The 19,455-nt window shown below is 42.6% G+C and overlaps 1 protein-coding gene across 1 annotated transcript; it reads left to right on the forward strand.

Annotated features, from left to right (window-relative positions):
• The first annotated feature begins 307 nt into the window (after window positions 1-307).
• Window positions 308-17,701, forward strand: ascc2 (activating signal cointegrator 1 complex subunit 2). The gene is made up of 19 exons (XM_059336984.1): window positions 308-418; window positions 2,853-2,957; window positions 3,065-3,223; window positions 3,963-4,136; window positions 4,304-4,433; window positions 5,236-5,303; window positions 5,461-5,574; window positions 9,674-9,786; window positions 10,637-10,711; window positions 10,806-10,910; window positions 11,000-11,068; window positions 11,190-11,264; window positions 12,278-12,497; window positions 13,607-13,803; window positions 15,012-15,131; window positions 15,286-15,510; window positions 15,614-15,698; window positions 15,938-16,029; window positions 16,898-17,701. Exons 2-19 carry the CDS (start codon window positions 2,874-2,876, stop codon window positions 17,067-17,069), a joined length of 2,277 nt encoding a protein of 758 aa, XP_059192967.1. The 5' UTR covers window positions 308-418; window positions 2,853-2,873; the 3' UTR covers window positions 17,070-17,701.
• Window positions 17,702-19,455: the final 1,754 nt, after the last annotated feature.

Genomic DNA, 19,455 nt, shown 5'->3' on the forward strand with positions numbered 1-19,455 from the left:
GTCACAAGATAAAACAGACATCAAGGGGTTCATTCTTGTTATAACTCAATTTCAACCAAAAATGTAGTTACTGCAGTAAGGCTTTGTAGGGCAGTATAAAGTATCATAAAATGGGAATACTGAGATACCTCTAAACTGCAGTTAAGTACACAAATTATTTGAATAAACTTAGTTACTTTTCATCTCGATAAAGTAATAAATTTGTATTTTTAGATAAAGAGACCCTGATCCACAGTGGTGCAGTTCTCTGGCGCCCACCAGGGGGCGGAACTCAAATAATGCCCTAAATAAAACAACTACGTCACTTCCGGGCTAAAATAACACAGGTGATCAGAAAACGTTGGGAAACTGAAACAGTTGGAGCAGGTCGGGCTCTGATGACATGGCTGGAAGGAGTTACAGACAGCCACATTAACAGGTGAGCACATTTATCAACACATTTCCTGTTTCAGTTGTTATATAAAACGTTACGAGTCAGAAGCGGACAGTGATAAAGTCTCTAAAGCCGGTTAGCCACGTTACGCTAACGTTAGCTTCTCATTCATTAACGGCTACATTTAATCAAACTACCAATTAGCGGTTAGCTGTCAAAGTTATCTAACGTCGTTTATCACCCGGAAGTTGGTTAATTAAATACATTAGGGCGTTGTTATCCGACAGCTGTGGTGCTGTCATGGTGACATGAGTAGCTAACAGGTGGTGACGTTACTTTTAACTGCTAACTTACGTTGATTTATAGTTAATTTAGCCGTTAAACTAGCCGTTAGTAGCTTATAACGGCTGTTAACGGCTGCCGTTGAAACAGCTCTGAGCTGCTGGTCAGTCACGAGGCTTTAAAGAAGAAGAACTGACGTTTTTTCCACAGCGACATTTTGACGTCACAGTAGGAAAAGCACAGGTGTATCACAACAATAGTGATGGCTGCGCTCCAATTAGGGGAGGTCCCAGTTATGTGACTGCTGGCCCACTGGGATAGCTTACTGGGAGACTAAATGGAACTGGGCCACCGGTACTGGTCCCACCTGAGCTGGTTTTCCTACTGTGCAGGGCCAGATTAACACTTTGCTGTAACCCTGGGCAACAATATTCAAGGGCCCCATCATCACGACCCCAGAATCACCACAATCTGGCAAAATATAGAATACATTTCAGTAATATGCAGTTAATATACTCAATACATACATCATACTTGCAACAATAACTAACTGTCAAGTGCATTTTCATGTACAGATGTGCAAACGCTCAAAGAACTACAAATGCACCACTATGTCCGCTTGTCAAGGCCACTCATTCACATATGATGTTATGAAAACAAAACACATCAGCGTCAGTATAATCTGGCAAAATTGACCCACTGCATTGATAATAATAATAATAATAATAATAATACATTTTATTTGGAAGGCACCTTTCTTGGCACTCAAGGATACCATACAAAAAGATAGAAAAAGATAGGGAAGGAAGTGTCCTCATTTTTCACAAAAAAATAAGTAAGCAACCACTTTCAAAGCATGCATTATTTATTTAACAACACCTATTCCCAGCAGCACTAATGTATTGAATTGATGGAGCCATCACAGAGAAAGACGAGGCACAAACAAAAATCTAGAATCTAGAATCAAGTAGCATTTTGGTCCTCAGCTCATATTAAATAGAAATCACCCTGTCACCTCAAAATTAATTTTTGAGCAACGGCTCTGATGGACAGTTTAACATATAAGCGAGAGATAATCAGATATTTTTGCTTGTGCCCACACTGCCCTGGGCCCTTTAGAGGTCTTGGGCCCCTGGGAAATTGCCCAGTTGCCCATATGGTTAATCCGCCTTGCTACTGTGACAATATCTGCTGGGAGTGAGGTCTACTGCAGTTAGTGTACACAAATCTGACTATGGTACCTTTTTAAGAAGTGCTCTTTTTTATTTTTATTTTTTTATTTTTTTATCAAGGAGAAACATAGAAAGTCATTTCAGCACCATTACACACATACAAAACCATGTACTTAAACAATTGTGCTAACATATTCATACAGTTATTCCCTTTCATTCTACAATGCACAAAATAGAAAAAACCTGAACAACAGATGCCACATTCACTCATCCCTCCACCAAGACCAACAGGCACCCCAAGCCATGTAATAGAGATACTTAAAGCAGTTCAGGTCTCCGTGATCTTATATAACTGATCCACTCTGACCACCAGCTTTTAAATTTCTCCGATTGCAGTTTTAGAGCAAATGTCAGTCTCTCCATGCTGTAGATTTCATGAACAGTTCCTTGCCAGTCCTCCAGTGTCGGTGCGTTGGGTTGCAGCCATTTCCTTGTTATAGATTTCTTTGCTCCAGTCAGTAATATCTTCATTAGGTATTTATCTGGTATTGATTGAATATGTAATGCCATGGTACAAATATACATTGAGCTGACATCAAATTGGATAGTCATTTGAAATATGTATTTCAGACAATCAAGAATGTCATACTAGAAAGATGAAAGTTTCGGACAATCCCAAAATAAGTTATAATGGTCGGCCACATCTGAACCATACATCCTCCAACAATTCCACTACCTTGATGTCTCTTCACCAACATTCTTTTTATTGTTGTTTTCTCAACGTAACAGAGGATTACATACATTGAACAAACATGTCCCATCAGTATAATTACCATCTCGCCACTGTACCTTACCTACCACTTAAATAAACAGTTTTAATAAAACTACTTGTGACATGTCATATTTGACTTTGACTGAACATTTGCTCTCACTTTGCGATAAAAATATTGTGAAGGTGCGCTGAAATAAGTAATGCATAGAAGTAAAATGTGTTTTCTGTTTCTTTGTGTTGGTGTGTTTGGTAGAGAACTAGAGAGGGAGAAGCCATGGCCTGTGCTCGAGTGCCATTGGATGAACAGCAGGTGACCGTGCCAGGCCCGCTGGGAAAAGAGCACACACTGGCTGCGCTGGTGAGTCACATATCACCTCGTTTTCTACTGAAACACACTCAAACAGCCGCAGGAACAACCTGGAGTTTTCTTAGAATCAAACCCTGCTGCTTTCTGTTCCACATCAGCACCCAGACAGGAAGGAGGATCGCTGTTTTGTGCCTTATAAACCCCCGCCAGAAGACGGCACGCCCGCTGAGGTGGAGGAGTTCTTGGAACATGCCAAATTCATCACAGAGGACCTGGAGTGGCTGCTCGCACTGCCACATGACAAGTTCTGGTGTCAGGTGAGGGACTGTTCTATGAAGGTATTATTGGCTGTGGGATCAGTCAATCTCGGATCAGCACCCGCCTTTTGCTCCATAGACTGAATGCACAGATAGTTCTGCACCACAGACCTCAGTGGAGGGGCACGACTTGTGATTTGTAGTTGAAGGAAACAGAATCTGTGACTTGTGGGGAAGATTCCAGCAGTTGTACTTATCGATTTGTGTTTATGTTTTATTAAAAGAACACAAATATTTTTGCGAGAAATGATTTCACATACATTGAACATTTATTGCACAAGTTCACATACAGATTTGCACATATTCAAATTTTGTCCACAACTTGACATTGTTTGATACAGGTACACAAATATGTTTTGCACCAAATATACTACAACAATAGGAGCAAAAATGTGAGTGTGTCAGTTTTTTAATCTGTGACTTGTAAAATAGGATTCGTGCACCTGTAATTAAGAATTTGTGAATGTGTAAGTGTTGTTATATTTGTGGAGAAAAACAAATCTACAAGTACACAACTCATAGAGTATGTGACTTCAAATTTACTGATACACATACACAATCACTGTACACAACTACACTCACTGTACTCAAATCGTATGCACCAATAATCCCTTCATACTGTTCATGTGTATCATCTCTCTGAGCCACAGAGGTGGAGGGCAGCTGGAGAAATGTTGCTGAAGAACAGTTTTTCGTTGATGTCCTCTCAACCCCCCCACCTCTGTGTCTCCTCCGTCAGGTGGTGTTTGATGAGTCTCTGCAGAGCTGCCTAGATTCTTACCTGCGTCACGCTCCCCGTGGCCTGGACCTCGCCACCCTGCCCTCCTCCACTGCCGTGGCCAACATGCAGCGCAGCGTCCACAGGGCCGTCTTCTTGACCTTCCTCAGGATGGCCACGCATAAAGAGTCCAAGGTAGGAGCAGAAATATGAACTCTACTCATCACCAGAAATACCAGTTAGAGTTTGCTTAGTTACCAGCTATGACAGCACATCAGATATTGTTATTGCCACTCCCAAGTCCACAGTCCTGACACACTGTGTAACCTGTTAGCTCGGCTGTTTGTGCTCCTCTCCCACAGGAGAACTTCCTCACCCCGGCTGTGTTTGGAGAAATTATCTATGAGAACTTCCTGTTTGACATTCCCAAAATCCTGGATCTGTGTGTGCTCTTTGGAAAGGGCAACGGCCAGCTGCTGCACAAGATGATCGGTGAGCTGTTTTGTTAAGGTGCAGACATGTTATTTTAAGCTCCACATGCACCGCTGCACTAAACCGCAGGCTGCTAATTCTCATGTATTAACCTTTTGCCAAAAAAAGAATGTTCCAGACTGACTATAAGAAGTTTCACTGTACATTTCAGTTTGGAGAAAGTATCTCAAATTATATTGTTGGTAATTGAAAATGTCTAAGTAGTAATGTTTTAAACTCAATAAATGTTTCCCTTACTAAACTATTACCATTCGGAATGACCCTGACTGTGACCATGTATGATTTTTAGTTATTTTATTATAAGAAGATTGGAGCTCACATTACAATAGAAGATAATGTAAACTCCAAAGATTGGAGTTCATATTTCTCATATTTGAACTGTTATTGGAAAAAACAAAGGTTTACTGAGTCCTCTCCAGAGTGCCCCCAACTATAATAATAACTAATAATAATAAAACAGAGTCTGCAGATTGAGACTTTTCATAAAAATACAAAAACCCCAAAATGAAATCAAAAAGGTGGAACCAATAAAGGCAGTTCAACATTAGAAATAAATTAAATCAGTGTTATTATCTCACACCAAACTGAACTGAATAGAAATAGAAAAAATGCAGAAGAAAAAAAAAATAGAATAAGTAAAAAAGGACAATTGCACCAAATGGTGCCCTATTTTTTTCTTTTGTTACAGGTAAAAATCTTGTGCATGTACCGGTACACAGAACTGATGGGTGTTTGATTATTTAAATTAAACACATTATGATTAAAATGTGTCGTGTTCACCTTCATGTTTGTCCTGTTTTAGAGAACATCTTCACCCAGCAGCCGTCTTACTACAGTGACCTGGATGAGACGGTGTCCACTGTGCTACAGGTTAGATCAGATTTAAAAATAAATAAAATACAACTGTATATTTATATGAAGGACTGGTTAAACATGTTGAGGGTTATTTAAGTTTTCAAACAATGTGATTTAGAGTAAATTTTAGAGTAAATTGTAAATATCTTCACCTTTTCTCCGTCACCTTCAGGTGTTTGACACCATCCTGGATAAATGTGGTCTCCACTGTGAAGGAGCGACCGCCATGGAGCCGCTGAAGCTGAACGCACACCAACAGCCCACTGCCATAACCATGAGCCAGCAGGTCAGACACACACACATCCATTAGTCACTGCATTAGTCTACGAATGAACTCATGAAAGCATCTAGTATGTTTGTGTTATCACAACCTGTTCTCCGATGTAAACATCATACCAATAGTTTTGGATTTTTCATTAGTTTTAATTTCATTGTGATTTTTTGTTTTCAAATTCAGTTAGTTTTAATTATTTTTTATATTTTGGAAAATGCTTAGTTTTAGTTTAGTTTTTATTAGTTTTAGTTTTTTTGTAATGGGGTATTTGTTGGGTGCAGTACTCAAAAAAGTCACAATTAATGTTTCCTTTATTTCCTTTGTCTGATCCATCTCAGCCCCAATAAGTTTATTAAGTCATAAAACCAGATAGATGAAATAGATTTCATATCAACCAAAAAGGTTTATGTATGAAAAAAGTTAACAGACGAAAACGAAGGACATTTTCACTATAATTTTAGTTAGTTTTGTAACCACAAAATACAGTTTCATCCATCCATCCATCCATTTTCTTCCGCTTATCCGGGGCCGGGTCGCGGGGGCAGCAGGCTAAGCAGGGCATTCCAGACGTCCCTCTCCCCAGCCACAACGTCCAGCTCTTCCTGGGGGACCCCGAGGCGTTCCCAGGCCAGGAGAGAGATATAATCCCTCCACCGTGTTCTGGGTCTTCCCCGGGGCCTCCTACCAGTTGGACGTGCCCGGAACACCTCTAACGGGAGGCGCCCGGGAGGCATCCTTACCAGATGCCCAAACCACCTCAGCTGACTCCTTTCGACGCGAAGGAGCAGCGACTCTACTCCGAGCTCCCTCCGGATGTCTGAGCTCCTCGCCCTATCTCTAAGGCTGAGCCCAGCCACCCTACGGAGGAAGCTCATTTCAGCCGCTTGTATCCGCGATCTTGCTCTTTCGGTCACTACCCAAAGTTCGTGACCATAGGTGAGGGTTGGAACGTAGATGGACCGGTAAATCGAGAGCTTTGCCTTCCGGCTCAGCTCCTTCTTCACCACGACGGTCCGGTACAACGCCCGCATCACTGCTGACGCTGCACCAAACCGCCTGTCCATCTCACGCTCCGTTCTACCCTCACTCGTGAACAAGACCCCGAGATACTTGAACTCCTTCGCTTGAGGCAGTACCTCTCTCCCCACCCAGAGGGGGCAGTCCACCGTTTTCCGGCAGAGAACCATGGCCTCAGACTTGGAGGTGCTAACTCTCATCCCAACCGCTTCGCACTCGGCTGCAAACCGCCCCAATGAGTGCTGGAGGTCCCGGCTTGATGAAGCCAAAAGAACCACATCATCTGCAAAAAGCAGAGATGCAATTCTTAGGTCACCAAACCGAATCCCTTCCTCCCCCCGGCTGCGCCTTGAGATCCTGTCCATGAAAACCACAAACAGAATCGGAGACAAGGGGCAACCCTGGCGGAGGCCAACACCCACTGGGAACGTGTTTGACGTTGTGCCGAGTATGCGGACACAGCTCTCACTTTGGTTATATAGGGACCGGATAGCTCGTAGCAACGAGCCCGGTGCCCCATATTCCCGCAGTACCCCCCACAAGACTCCCCGAGGGACACGGTCGTAGGCCTTCTCCAAGTCCACAAAACACATGTAGACTGGATGGGCAAACTCCCATGCCCCCTCCAGAAGTCTCGCAAGGGTAAAGAGCTGATCCGTTGTTCCACGGCCAGGACGGAAGCCGCATTGTTCCTCCTGAATCCGAGGTTCGACAATCGGCCGGAGCCTCCTTTCCAGCACCCTGGAGTAGACTTTTCCGGGGAGGCTGAGGAGTGTGATTCCACGGTAATTGGAACACACCCTCCGGTCCCCCTTTTTGAAAATGGGAACCACCACCCCAGTCTGCCACTCCACTGGCACTGTCCCAGACCTCCACGCGACACTGAAGAGGCGTGTCAACCATGACAGCCCAACAGTGTCCAGAGCCTTCAGCATCTCAGGGCGAATCTCATCCAACCCTGGCGCCTTGCCGCCGGGTAGCTTTTTGACTACCTCGGCGACCTCTGCCAGGGTTACTGGTGAGTCTTCCCCTGAGTCTTCAGACTCTGCCTCCTCTACAGAGGACGTGTTGGCTGGATTAAGGAGTTCCTCAAAGTGTTCTTTCCACCGTCCGACGACATCCACAGGTCGGGTCAGCAGGTCTCCGCCCCCGCTGAACACAGCTTGGGCCAAGCCCTGCTTTCCCTTCCTGAGACGCCCGACGGTTTTCCAGAACCTCTTTGAGGCCGACCGAAAGTCCTCCTCCATGGCCTCCCCGAATTCCTCCCATACCCGAGTTTTTGCTTCCGCGACTGCCGCAGCTGCAGCCCTTCTGGCCGAACGGTACCTGTCTGCTGATTCCAGAGACCCCTCAGCCAGCCAAGACCGAAAGGCCTCCTTCTTCAGCTTGACGGCCTCCCTCACCGCTGGTGTCCACCAGCGGGTTCTTGGGTTGCCGCCACGACAGGCACCGACGGCCTTCAGGCCACAGCTCCTACCAGCCGCATCAACAATTGAGGCTTTGAACATGGCCCATTCGGACTCCATGTTCCCAACCTCACCCGGGATGTTGGAGAAATTCTTCCAGAGGTGTGAGTTGAAGACCCTGCGGACAGGGGCCTCCGCTAGACGTTCCCAGTTCACCCTCACTACCCGTTTGGGTTTGCCAGGTCTGTCCAGCATCCTCCCCCGCCACCTGATCCAACTCACCACCAGGTGGTGATCAGTTGACAGCTCTGCTCCTCTCTTCACCCGAGTGTCCAGAACATGCGGCCGCAGATCTGACGATACGATAATGAAATCGATCATCGATCTTTGGCCTAGAGTGCTCTGGTACCAGGTACACTTATGAGCCACTCTATGTTCGAACATGGTGTTCGTTATGGACAATCCATGACTAGCACAGAAGTCCAATAACAAAACACCGCTCGGGTTCAGATCGGGCAGGCCGTTCCTCCCAATCACCCCCCTCCAGGTACCGTCATCGTTGCCCACGTGAGCGTTGAAGTCTCCCAGAAGAACTACAGAGTCTCCAGGCGGTACCCCTTCCAGGACGCCACCCAGAGACTCCAAGAAGGCCGGGTACTCCGAACTGCTGTTCGGTGCGTAGGCACAGACAACAGTCAGAGACCTTCTCCTCGCGACTTGCAGCCGCAAGGAGACGACCCTCTCGTTCCTCGGGGAGAACCCCAACACAGCGTCGCTCAGCCGGGGGCTTGTGAGTATCCCCACACCCGCCCGGCGCCTCTCACCCTGGGCAACTCCGGAAAAGGAGAGAGTCCAGCCTCTCTCCAGGAGTTTGGTTCCAGAGCCCAAGCTATGTGTGGAGGTGAGCCCAACTATTTCTAGCTGGTAACGCTCCACCTCCCGCACAAGCTCGGGCTCCTTCCCCGCCAGCGAGGTGACGTTCCACGTCCCCAGAGCTAGCCGCTGGAGCCGGGGGTCAGCACGCCCAGGTACCCGCCTTCGCCTGCCGCCCGACTCCCACTGCACCCGACCCCTATGCCCTACTCTGCGGGGGGTGGGCCCACAGGTCGGCGGATCCACGTCGCTTCTTCGGGCTGAGCCCGGCCACCAGACGCTCGCCTGCGTGCTCCCCTCCCGGGTCTGGCTCCAGGAGGGGGCCCCGGTTTACCCGTGCCGGGCGAGGTACACAGATTTTTCGTGATCCGCTTCATAGAGGTCTTTTGAATCGCTCTTAGTCTGGCCCCTCCCCTGGGACCACTTTGCCATGGGAAACCCTACCAGGAGCTATTGCTCCCGACAACACAGCTCCCAGGATCACTGGAGCACACAAACCCCTCCACCACGATAAGGTGGCGATTCTTTGGAGGAGATTTTTGGAGCAGTTTCAGTTAGTTATTGTTTTAAAATAAGTTAATTATAATAACCTTGCATCACACAGTATTAAAAAGTCTGTTCTGGCATGGAAACATCTCTGACAAGTGATAATTCAGATTAAACTTGATTGATTATTGGTAAAAAGGAAGATTTTACAAGCAGCCAGTGTTTCATATTGAATGTTTTAAGGCTTTAACCTGATTATGGATGATGGATACAGAGAAAGACACTACTGCTCTAGTCACTGATGATCTACGTGTTTTCTTTCTGTCCAGGAGCTCCTAGATCTTATTCTGTACCTGTGTGACTCCACCACCACCATCCATGCCTTCCTAGACATCTTCCCCGCCGCCTGCTCTACCTTCCACTCCAACGGCTTCCTCAGCAGGTAGGCAGACGGAGTGAAGCTACATCATTGCTGCTACACTTTAGCAAAAGCCTCTAATTGAATGTGCGTGAAAAAGCACACTATATGTTCTCCACCGGGCTTAATCCTGGATTTTATCCTTCTGTTTCTTCCGTGTTTTTTTCTGGTCGACTACTCCTCCCAGAGTTTTGGTCGCACATACACCAAAAAGGTATCAAATCGACCGGCTCGGCCACGACAAGTGTGCTATGACTTTTTTCAAATTATTTGGCAAAATCACGGCAAAAAAAACAACCCAATGTTACCTTATGGAGAGGCTAGAGTGGTTGATATCATCGCTAGAGTGCAGAGGGAGAGAAAAATTTGTCAAAACATACATTTTGGAAGCTGTGCTCGAGGGCGCAGATACCACTCTACAGAAATAATTTATACATAGAAACATAGGAGAAATCACATTTGTCTGCTAAAGGTGTCAGAGTTATAGTTTGGGCGTAGGTGATGCGCCACCAACACGCACCCACAGCCTCATAGACTGCTATGGTAAAAAGGAGAGAAAAACACATATGTAGACGTTCAGGAAGAACTCAAGATGCTCAAAGTGAATTCGGTTCACTGATAGGAGCTACGGTTTTGCCAAAAACACTTTCTGTTCGAGGAGGACTTTTTGCTGTTTTTCGCCCTCCGTCAGTGGCTTCACAGGAGCAGTTGATTTCAGTTGATTGCTCTGCTCTGATTGGTGGCCGCAACCTTTTTCCGTTTTGAAAACAGTTAGTAATCTAATAATGTATGGGAGAGAGTCACGGGCCAGAGTCGAGCACACTCAATTTCTTTAGAAATGTTCTAATCATCATTCTATCTTCTCTCGCTGCAGACTGACCTCGTTTTATGAGACCGCGGTGCCTGACCTGGAGAAGGCGGTGAGGAAGAGAAACTTTGATGATAAAGGGTGAGTTTCTGCTGCGTTTAATACTTTTAAAAAGAGCTTAAATATTGAATAAAAGAATGAATGATAGTGATTAATCTCCCAACCCCTCCCTCAGTCTCCAGCAGGACCTGTGGAAGCGCTTGTCCCACTCCTGTCGTAAGATAGTGGAGATGGCTCACCTGCTGCTGCATCACACCTGCCTGCAGCCCATCCTGGAGGGGTGAGACGTCCACACTCTCAACACACCTCTTAGCAGATTTAAAACCACACAAACACAAAGTAATTCTGCTGGATTTTGTTGCCTTGCAGGGGAGAAAACATGCAATCATTTGCAGAGGAGCTCCTACAACATTTCACATCTTTTTTACCTGAGAAAAGGTAAAATTACTGGTTGAAATCAGGGGTCCCCTCCGAGGCTCTGCTCCATCGTTGGTCCACATTAGATGTCAGAAGTGGTCTGTTAAATGACAAAGTGTTCTTTGGTTCTTTGTCCTCTCAGGTTCTTGTCGGACTATGATGAACTGTTCCCCATCGCAGACGACATCAGCCTCCTGCAGCAGGCGCTCCCCGTCATGTATCCTTATATCTATTTCAGGGTTGGTACAGGTGCTTGAAACCCTTGAAAATGCTTGCATTTTAATGTTGTTTTCAAGGTTTGAAAAGTGCTTGAATTTTGGATGAAGTGCTTAAATTGATCTGCATTTCTTTAACAACAAAATCCTATAGAATAGACATATTATTAGTTGGAGAACCTGAAATGAAAACGTAAAATAATCATTTTCCGTATGTATGTATTTGAAGAAATATGTAATTTACCACAGCTGTAAGATGCTGGAAAAGCTTGAAAATGAACCTTTAAAGTGCTTGAATTTGACCTTGGAAAAGGTGTACGAACTCTGATTGAGGACAAAGATGGACAGTTATCTCTTTACAGATTTTTAAAAAAGTAGATTTAAATATTTTCTTAAAGCAGAAATGTCTTTTTAAACATCTGCATAATTTATTACACTTTAAAACATCTGTGGGTCTTTGAGTTAATGGTCAAATTTAATTTCACAACTTAAAATTGTGCTGTTGGAGAAATAAAACGGCATCAGGACAGTATAATTAGCATGATGGCAACAAATAAGTAAGATGAATAATTAATTACTATGTTGATAATTCAACATGCATTTGATGTTTCCAGTTGGTGACATCTACACATTGTATTATATTTGACATTTTTAGGTTTTAGACTGTTGGCTGGACAAAAAGGACATTTCATGAGCTCATTCTCTGCTCTAGAAGTCTTTTAATGGATTCATCCAGAAAATAATCAGCAGATAAATAATGATATCTTTATTAGTTGCAGCCATAATCAGTTAAACTTTATTCATATATCATAACACCTTTCATACAAACATGCAACCCAGTGTGTTTCACATAGAAGTAATTGAACAACACAGACAAAAAATTATAAAAAATAACCAATAATAAATAAACATTTCTGAGAATTAAAACAATCAAATGTTAAAAGTCAATAAATAAAATTAAATGGAATAAATGTGTTTCAGTTGTTTTGTTTCCATAACCTCCCGCTCCTCCCAGTGATGAGACCCGGACCTCCTACCTGCTCCAGGGGGTGCAGAGCGCCTGGGACTGTGTGGGCCGACGGAGACCCCACAGCCAGAGTGGTCCTCAGGGCGCAGCGGGCGGCGCTGCTGCTGCTTCAGCTGCCTTCAAACCTGAAGAGGCTCCGGAGTCAGAAGGAGGAGACGGCCTGAGGGGAGCAGAGGCCATGCTGGACGTGTCCCGCAAAGGAGACAACGTGAGTTCTGTTTTTATTTCAGATATTTAATGCAAACTTGCCGTTTTTTTCTTCTGTGGGGCGTAGCGGGCTCAATTTTCCTAGTATACTAAAGATAGTGATTGTTGTCATAAGATTGTGGCAAAGTTAGGCTATTTTGGCAATATTCAAAGCAGTCATGTGACCTCTGATGTCATGCTGTCTCAATGAAAATAGGCTCCTGGTCATCAGTAGTAGCCACTTCATTGCAGTGAGGACATTTCTTGAGTCTGGACCTCAGTGTATAAAATGAGCTGCTGTGACCTCTAGGATGATCACAGCCTTATGAAACTTTACAACCACAAACTAGAGACCTGGAGCATTCAGAAGATGTGCAGCTTTCCTTTATTGACAGTAAGAGGGTTCCTCAGCAGTTTGAAGAACAGAAGTGCTCGTCATCCAATCACTGAAAATTTTGCTGAAAAAAAGTTTTTGAACCCAAATCTCAGCATGGATTCTTCTCTGTTGTTCCAAAGGTCTTGGCATATTGATGTTATATTCTGGAGGGTTTTTCAGACAATTTTTATCCATAATCACATGAATAAAATTGCATTATTCAGCACCAAATGTGTGTAACAAATGGTATCAACCCCAAAATTGCTGCAACAACTTCTGGGACACAGTTGAACCTGGACTGGACTTTAGAAAGTGACCACTAATGTTATGACCCTTTAATCACCACAATAGGCTTCAATAAATAATTAATTAATTCATTAAGTCATTTTAATTTGATATTTTGACCAGCATCTCAAATTAATCTTCAGGTTCACAACTTTCAGATGATGTTCACCACTTCTATGTGGCATTTATTGTTGACCTGCTGTCTCCCCCTAAACATCCACTGCCCACAACCACCAATTCTAAAAAAAAAAAGAAAAAGGACCCTGAATAGTAAGTGGTTAAAAACATGAAAGAGTGAATGAATAAAAGATGAAAGAATATAATTAGTAGAGGGTATTCAGTGCAGCAATAACTAGCCATACATTTAATCTTTTCTCCACATTTGTAGCTACGATTTTATCATCCATCTGTATCATCCAACCAGATGTTTTTGGTGTACTTTATTGTCTCTGTGGTCTGTTTGTGGTCAGGGCGCAGCGTGTCCGGTGAGCGAGGCGGAGCTGGAGTCTCTGCTGTCGTGTATCAAGGACCTGCTGCCTGATCTGGGAGAAGGCTTCCTGCTCGCCTGCCTGCAGGAGTACGGCTACAACTCAGAGCTGGTCATCAACAACATCCTGGAGGACCGGCTGGCCCCCAACCTGGACAAACTGGACCGAGCCATGCCCAGGTAACCACACACTGAGGCCAAACACAAGGCCGGAAGGATTACGGTATTTAACATATCCTGATGGAACGATTGTCAATTCAGTCAGAAATAAACATACTGCTCTTCCAGTCTACAGGAGCATCTCAATACATTAGAATATGATGGAAAAGTCCATTTCCAGTAGTTCAAGTCAAACAGCCCCAACCAAGTATTGATTCAAATGGATGCTGATAAATATTTTTCAGAGGCCAACATTTACACATTAAACGTACATTTTAAAATTGGTCTTTTGTAATATTCACATTTTTTGAGACACTGAATTTTAGGTCGTCATTAAATGTAAGCCATAATCATTATAATTAGAAGAAATTAAATAAATTAAGAGATTAAATGTTTCATTCTGTGTGAAATTGATCTATATAATGTGTTATTTCCACTTTTTTGAATGAATTACTGACATAAATAAACTTTTCTATGATATTTTAATTTATTGAGATGCTCCTTTATGTAAACTGGCCATCCTGCTGTTTGTGTGTAATGCCCAGCAGCCGCCACCAGAGGGCAGGCTCTCTGCAGCTTAGTTAGAAATGTGACGACTTTTAAAGCTAAAACAATACTCTCTCCATGTTTTGGGTTTAAACCTGATGATAAAGATGAGCCAGCCAACATTGTTGCCATTTTATTTAGCAATAAATCATATATATGGAGAGTACTGCCTGTTCAAAAGAAGGCACAAACTGTTGTTCCTTTCATTTGAATTTGACATGATCACGATACACATTTCTACATTTTTAAAACATGAGACTTCATACAAACACTGAAATAGTATCAAGTTTTATTTCATCACTCTTCCTTACATTTAGCTGCAAAGTAATGCAGAGAATTTGAATATTGTACTATAATATGATTATTACAATATTAATGCTCAGTAATGTGTCCCAAATGGCTGCAACTAATATATTTATTTATGGATTAAAGTTACTGGTGGATCATTGTTTATCATGTAAGATCCCTGAGCCCAAATGACATTTTAAAATGGGTTGTTTTGTCCAACAAAGAGTTTAAACCTAAAAGAGTCACTTTAAATTGAAAAGCAGCACATCTTCTGATTTAAGAGGCTACAATCTGTGAATCTTTGGCATTTTTGCTTAGTCAGTTCATCGAAAATGGCAAGTATTGTTTGATGCTGAAGTAAAGGCCGTGTTTGACCCTGTTCTTCGTCCTCTCAGGCCTGTAAAGGAGATTCTTCCAGACGTTCTCAACAGCAGATCCAACGTGTTTGACGACGATGAGTTTGACATTTTCCGCAGAGAGCAGGTGGACATGTCCCGCATCTGGAAAGGCCGGAGGTAAGACTACACATGACCCCTTTTATCTACAAAATCCTGTTTAAACTGTTCAATTAAAGCCAAGTCCAGATGTTACTACTTCTGGAAAACCATTTACATTCTGAACATATACTTGTATTAATACATTTGTCCTCATGTTTTCTTTCCCTTGCAGGAAAGGTGAAAACGCTCGGGAGATGCTGAACGACAAGCAGCACATAGCGGAGCAGAAAGCTCGTTATCAGGCCTACGAGACGGTGGTGGACGAGGTCATCATCGAGCCCGGAGAGAGCGCAGAGAGCTACGGCCTCGACAACTACGACGACGAGTACGACGACACCTACGACATGAACCAGGTGGGAGCCAACGACCTGGACGGAGACAGTTTACTGAACAGAAGGTGAGAATTTTACAATTTTAAAAGCACTTTTAATTGTGACAAGATGCTTTCTAAATGTGAAATATGTTGATGCTAAAAAGTGTTTTCTTTCTGTTTCCTGCAGGCCGTTCACGGTGCCACAGATCCTGAGGAAAGGAAACAAACCAGAGTTGGAGGAGGAGGATGATGATGAAGAGGAGGAAGAACAGGTGCTGAAATCATTTCAAAACACTGCAGAAGAAAAAATCTTTTGACCCATTTTAAAGCTCAGTGATGAGGTTTTGCTTGAACACCTCACCTGTTTGGTTTAAACTCATTCAGATCCATTTCTCTGGTTGATACGGTTCGTTTGTGTTGGTGTGAAGCTTTTGGTCGGCACCAGGGTTTGAGTAAACAATCTCCTGGTTTGTTTTTATGTGTGTTAACATGAGTCTGTTGTTATTTTCAGAACAATGTAAACAGGGACCAGTTTGTGCAGGACCCGGCTGTGCTGAGAGAGAGAGCTGAAGCTAGAAGAGCTGCCATGCAACAAAGGAGAGGGTAAGAAATTAATGTTCACTTTGTCAACTTTGTCAAATCTGTCCACATGGTTTCTATCCAAAAAGATTTTGTTCTTAAGAGGTTTTCAGGACGGAGGATGTTCACACTGTAAAACCTGTTGAGACTAATATGATCAGTCTGAGACAATTATTTTCATAGAAAGAAATATGGATAAATAAAATGATAAAAGCTGAAATCCAATGTTAAAAAATAAATAAGAACAAAAAAATTCTATTTTTTTTTTTTTATAAATCAGAAAATGTTTTTCTTTGAACTCTAAATGACATCCTATAAAACCTCAGGTAGCAAACATTAAACGTTCAATATATTATTAACTACTGTGACCTTTACTTGCTTGTGAATACAGTAGCCTGTAATTCCTTCAAACCATAAAATAACCACTTTGGATTCTGTTTTTAACTCTTAAAAACTCACTTAATTCTGTTGTATAGAATCTGTGATATTACAGCTGATACTGATTAAGAAAATGTCTTTAAATATTTATCACAGACAATATTTAATGAATTCATTTCACTAAAAACTTGATGCAGCAGATTAAAACATTTTTGGTTTTAAGGTTATAAATAAGTGGTAAGCACTGAGAGCGTATGGAGTAGTAAAATAAATATTAACTCCTGTATTCTCGCTTGCCTTATTTACAGCAACAATGTTTTCACATTCTTCATTAAAGTCGGTGTAATGTGATCAGTTTGTCTGGTAGTTTAGTCAAACGACGCTCCAAAAACGCACCGAACCTGAAGAAGAAAGTAAACAGAAGTCTGACGTGGTCTCAGTTTTCTCAGATCAGGGCTTCAGAACTCGTTCATGGTCAAACGTCTGTTAACTTCCCGTCTTCCCTCTCTGTCAGTTTCCGACCGGATCGTGCCAGCAACGTGGTTGGCCAACCCAAAGGCCAAGGACAGACCACGGAGACATTCCTGGACCGACGCAAGAAGGAGGCCAACAAGAGCCGCGGGGCGAACCACAACCGGCGCAACATGGCCGACCGCAAGAGGAACAAAGGCATGATCCCCTCCTGACCTCACGGCGTCACACCACGGACTGATGGTCGGAGGACGGAGGGCGGCTAGCGGCTGAGGTGTGAGACAGTGAAGAGAGAGAACATCACACCTCGGCCCCGACAGCCTCCGTCTCTGTTGAAGGAGAAACCACCGAAGGGGTTGAGTTGTTGGTGAAAAGGTACTTTGAGATGAGAAGTTGCCAAGCAGCTTGTTGAACAGATACTTTTAGAGTTCGAGTCTAAAGGACGTTCAGCTCTTTGGCTCAAACGATTTTGTTTTATAGCTCTTTAAAAACCAAAGTCCTGAGGACAAAGAATAGAGGAGACAAAGGTTTATTTTTGCCAAGTAACAAATCAGTTTATTAATCAGATTCAGAGTGATCGAATGAAGTTTCTTTGACATCATCATCAAATAGACAACATAGGAATTAAAAGGAAGCCACGTCTGTGGTTCCTTGTGTAGCTGGAAGAACAATTACTGACCTGGTGATCAAGTCTGGACATCAGTGGCGGCCTGTGCTGCTCTCACTACTGCTCCTGTGTGAGCAGCTCGTCTTAAAGCTGCCACCCACCCAGTTCACACCACTGCTGTCCAGCCTTATTAAACATGAATCAACTCAGAATGAAGCCGTTGTTTGGAAGCACGTGCTGTACAGAGGTGCCTCACGCCCCTCCGACATGTTGCCATGCACAGACTATTTTCTAAGAAGAGAACAGATCTATCAGAGCATTTTGTAACAAAAGAAAGCACATATAATGGCTTTTTGGAGTTGACATTTCAAAAAAGGAAAACAAAATAAATATAATAATACTGTTTTTGACATCCTTCCATTGTGAGTCTTCTCTGACATAAATGCTTTTTCTTCACACAGAACAATGAGTTTGTGTTTGAGATGCTTCAGTACGGCTGCACAGTTAGGGATCAAATTAGACTTTATTTAATAAGTAACAGCTTTTACATGTTTAGTTCTATTTGAAGGAATAATTGGACATTTAGAGAAACATGCTAGTTCACTTTATTGATTGACTGATTTCACTCAGTCTTGCGTATGAAGCTGGTTATCTTTGCTTAAAGACTGAAAACAGGAAGTCTGTGAAATTTTGACAAAATACTATAATATGATGCTATGGATAAAGCCAAACAATGTCATAGTATAGTATGACAAACTATAATACTACATGTATCAACAGACTATAATTGGGCTGTTTCAAGCATTTTAGGCATTTTAGAATTTGATCATTTTTGACAAAAATCAACATGACATTTTTTGGACATCTCATAATGTGTTTTTCTGTCATTTCTGGGAATATTATGCTGTAATATGTATCAACAGACTTGCTCATCCAAAGCACAAGCACCTCTAAAGCTCAGTGATTAGCATGTTTTTAGATTTTAAGGGGAATGCACTTTAAAACCACAACTTGTGATTTTGACACTGATATAAGGTGTTAAAGCTTTAGAGTTGCTGGGAGACAGTTTTTGTTATTTTTGGAGAGAGACAAGCTCGTTGGGAAAAAAAGATCCTGTCTTTAATAGAATATTATTTTAAAGATACTTATAACACTTTTTTTTTTTCCAAATAAGGTTTTCATCTTACTTTTTGCCTTTATGTTTCCTGGTTTTCAGTCTTTATGTAAATCCGCTGCTGGCTGATGCTTCATATTTGTTAAGGATGTCATGATTCAATTTTAGATTTCAAACTTAAACTGTACCATTGTTAGATGATCAACTATTCATTTGTAACTTCTGACAAATCATTGGTTTAACTACTGTGATCTACATGGTATTAAGTGTGATTATAACCAGCATAATTTTTTTGCAGCAACTTATTTCACCAAACAACAAAAAGAAAAGCCACTAGATGGCAGAAAGTCTGTGACTTTGACTGGCTGAGATGTCTGGAGAAAGTGCAGCTGCAGGCGACCGATAAGCTCCGCTGTATGTTGTTTTTTTTTTCTTTCACATGCAAATCGAGGGCGATGGGGATTCGTTTTTTTTTTTTAAATTGAAATTGAAATTGTGACACCCTTTACATTTACTCTCAACAAGAAAGTGAAAAAGTTTGTTTCCCAAAATGTTAAACTAATTCTTTAAATGGTAAAGCACTAAAAGTAGGCTGATTATTTTTCTTTTTAAGCACAGAATTGGTAAGTAAGTCTGTTCTAACCTGTGCAGTCGTACTTTAGAGGAGTAAGCGGTTTTCACATGATGTATGAGATGACCTTCTGAACGGTTTTGGACTTCTTCACACACTCCTTCTTCACAGGAACGAAGCAGATAAATATAATGAAAGTGGGATAAAAATCCAACTGAGCTGTGGCTCCAGACTCTACAAAATGTTTACATTTCTATCACTAACAGGTTGAAATGGTGAAACTAAATGAGCTTCTGTAACATACACAAC

The sequence above is a fragment of the Centropristis striata genome, chromosome 7, assembly GCF_030273125.1.
Source record: "Centropristis striata isolate RG_2023a ecotype Rhode Island chromosome 7, C.striata_1.0, whole genome shotgun sequence".
Taxonomy (NCBI): Eukaryota; Metazoa; Chordata; class Actinopteri; order Perciformes; family Serranidae; genus Centropristis; species Centropristis striata.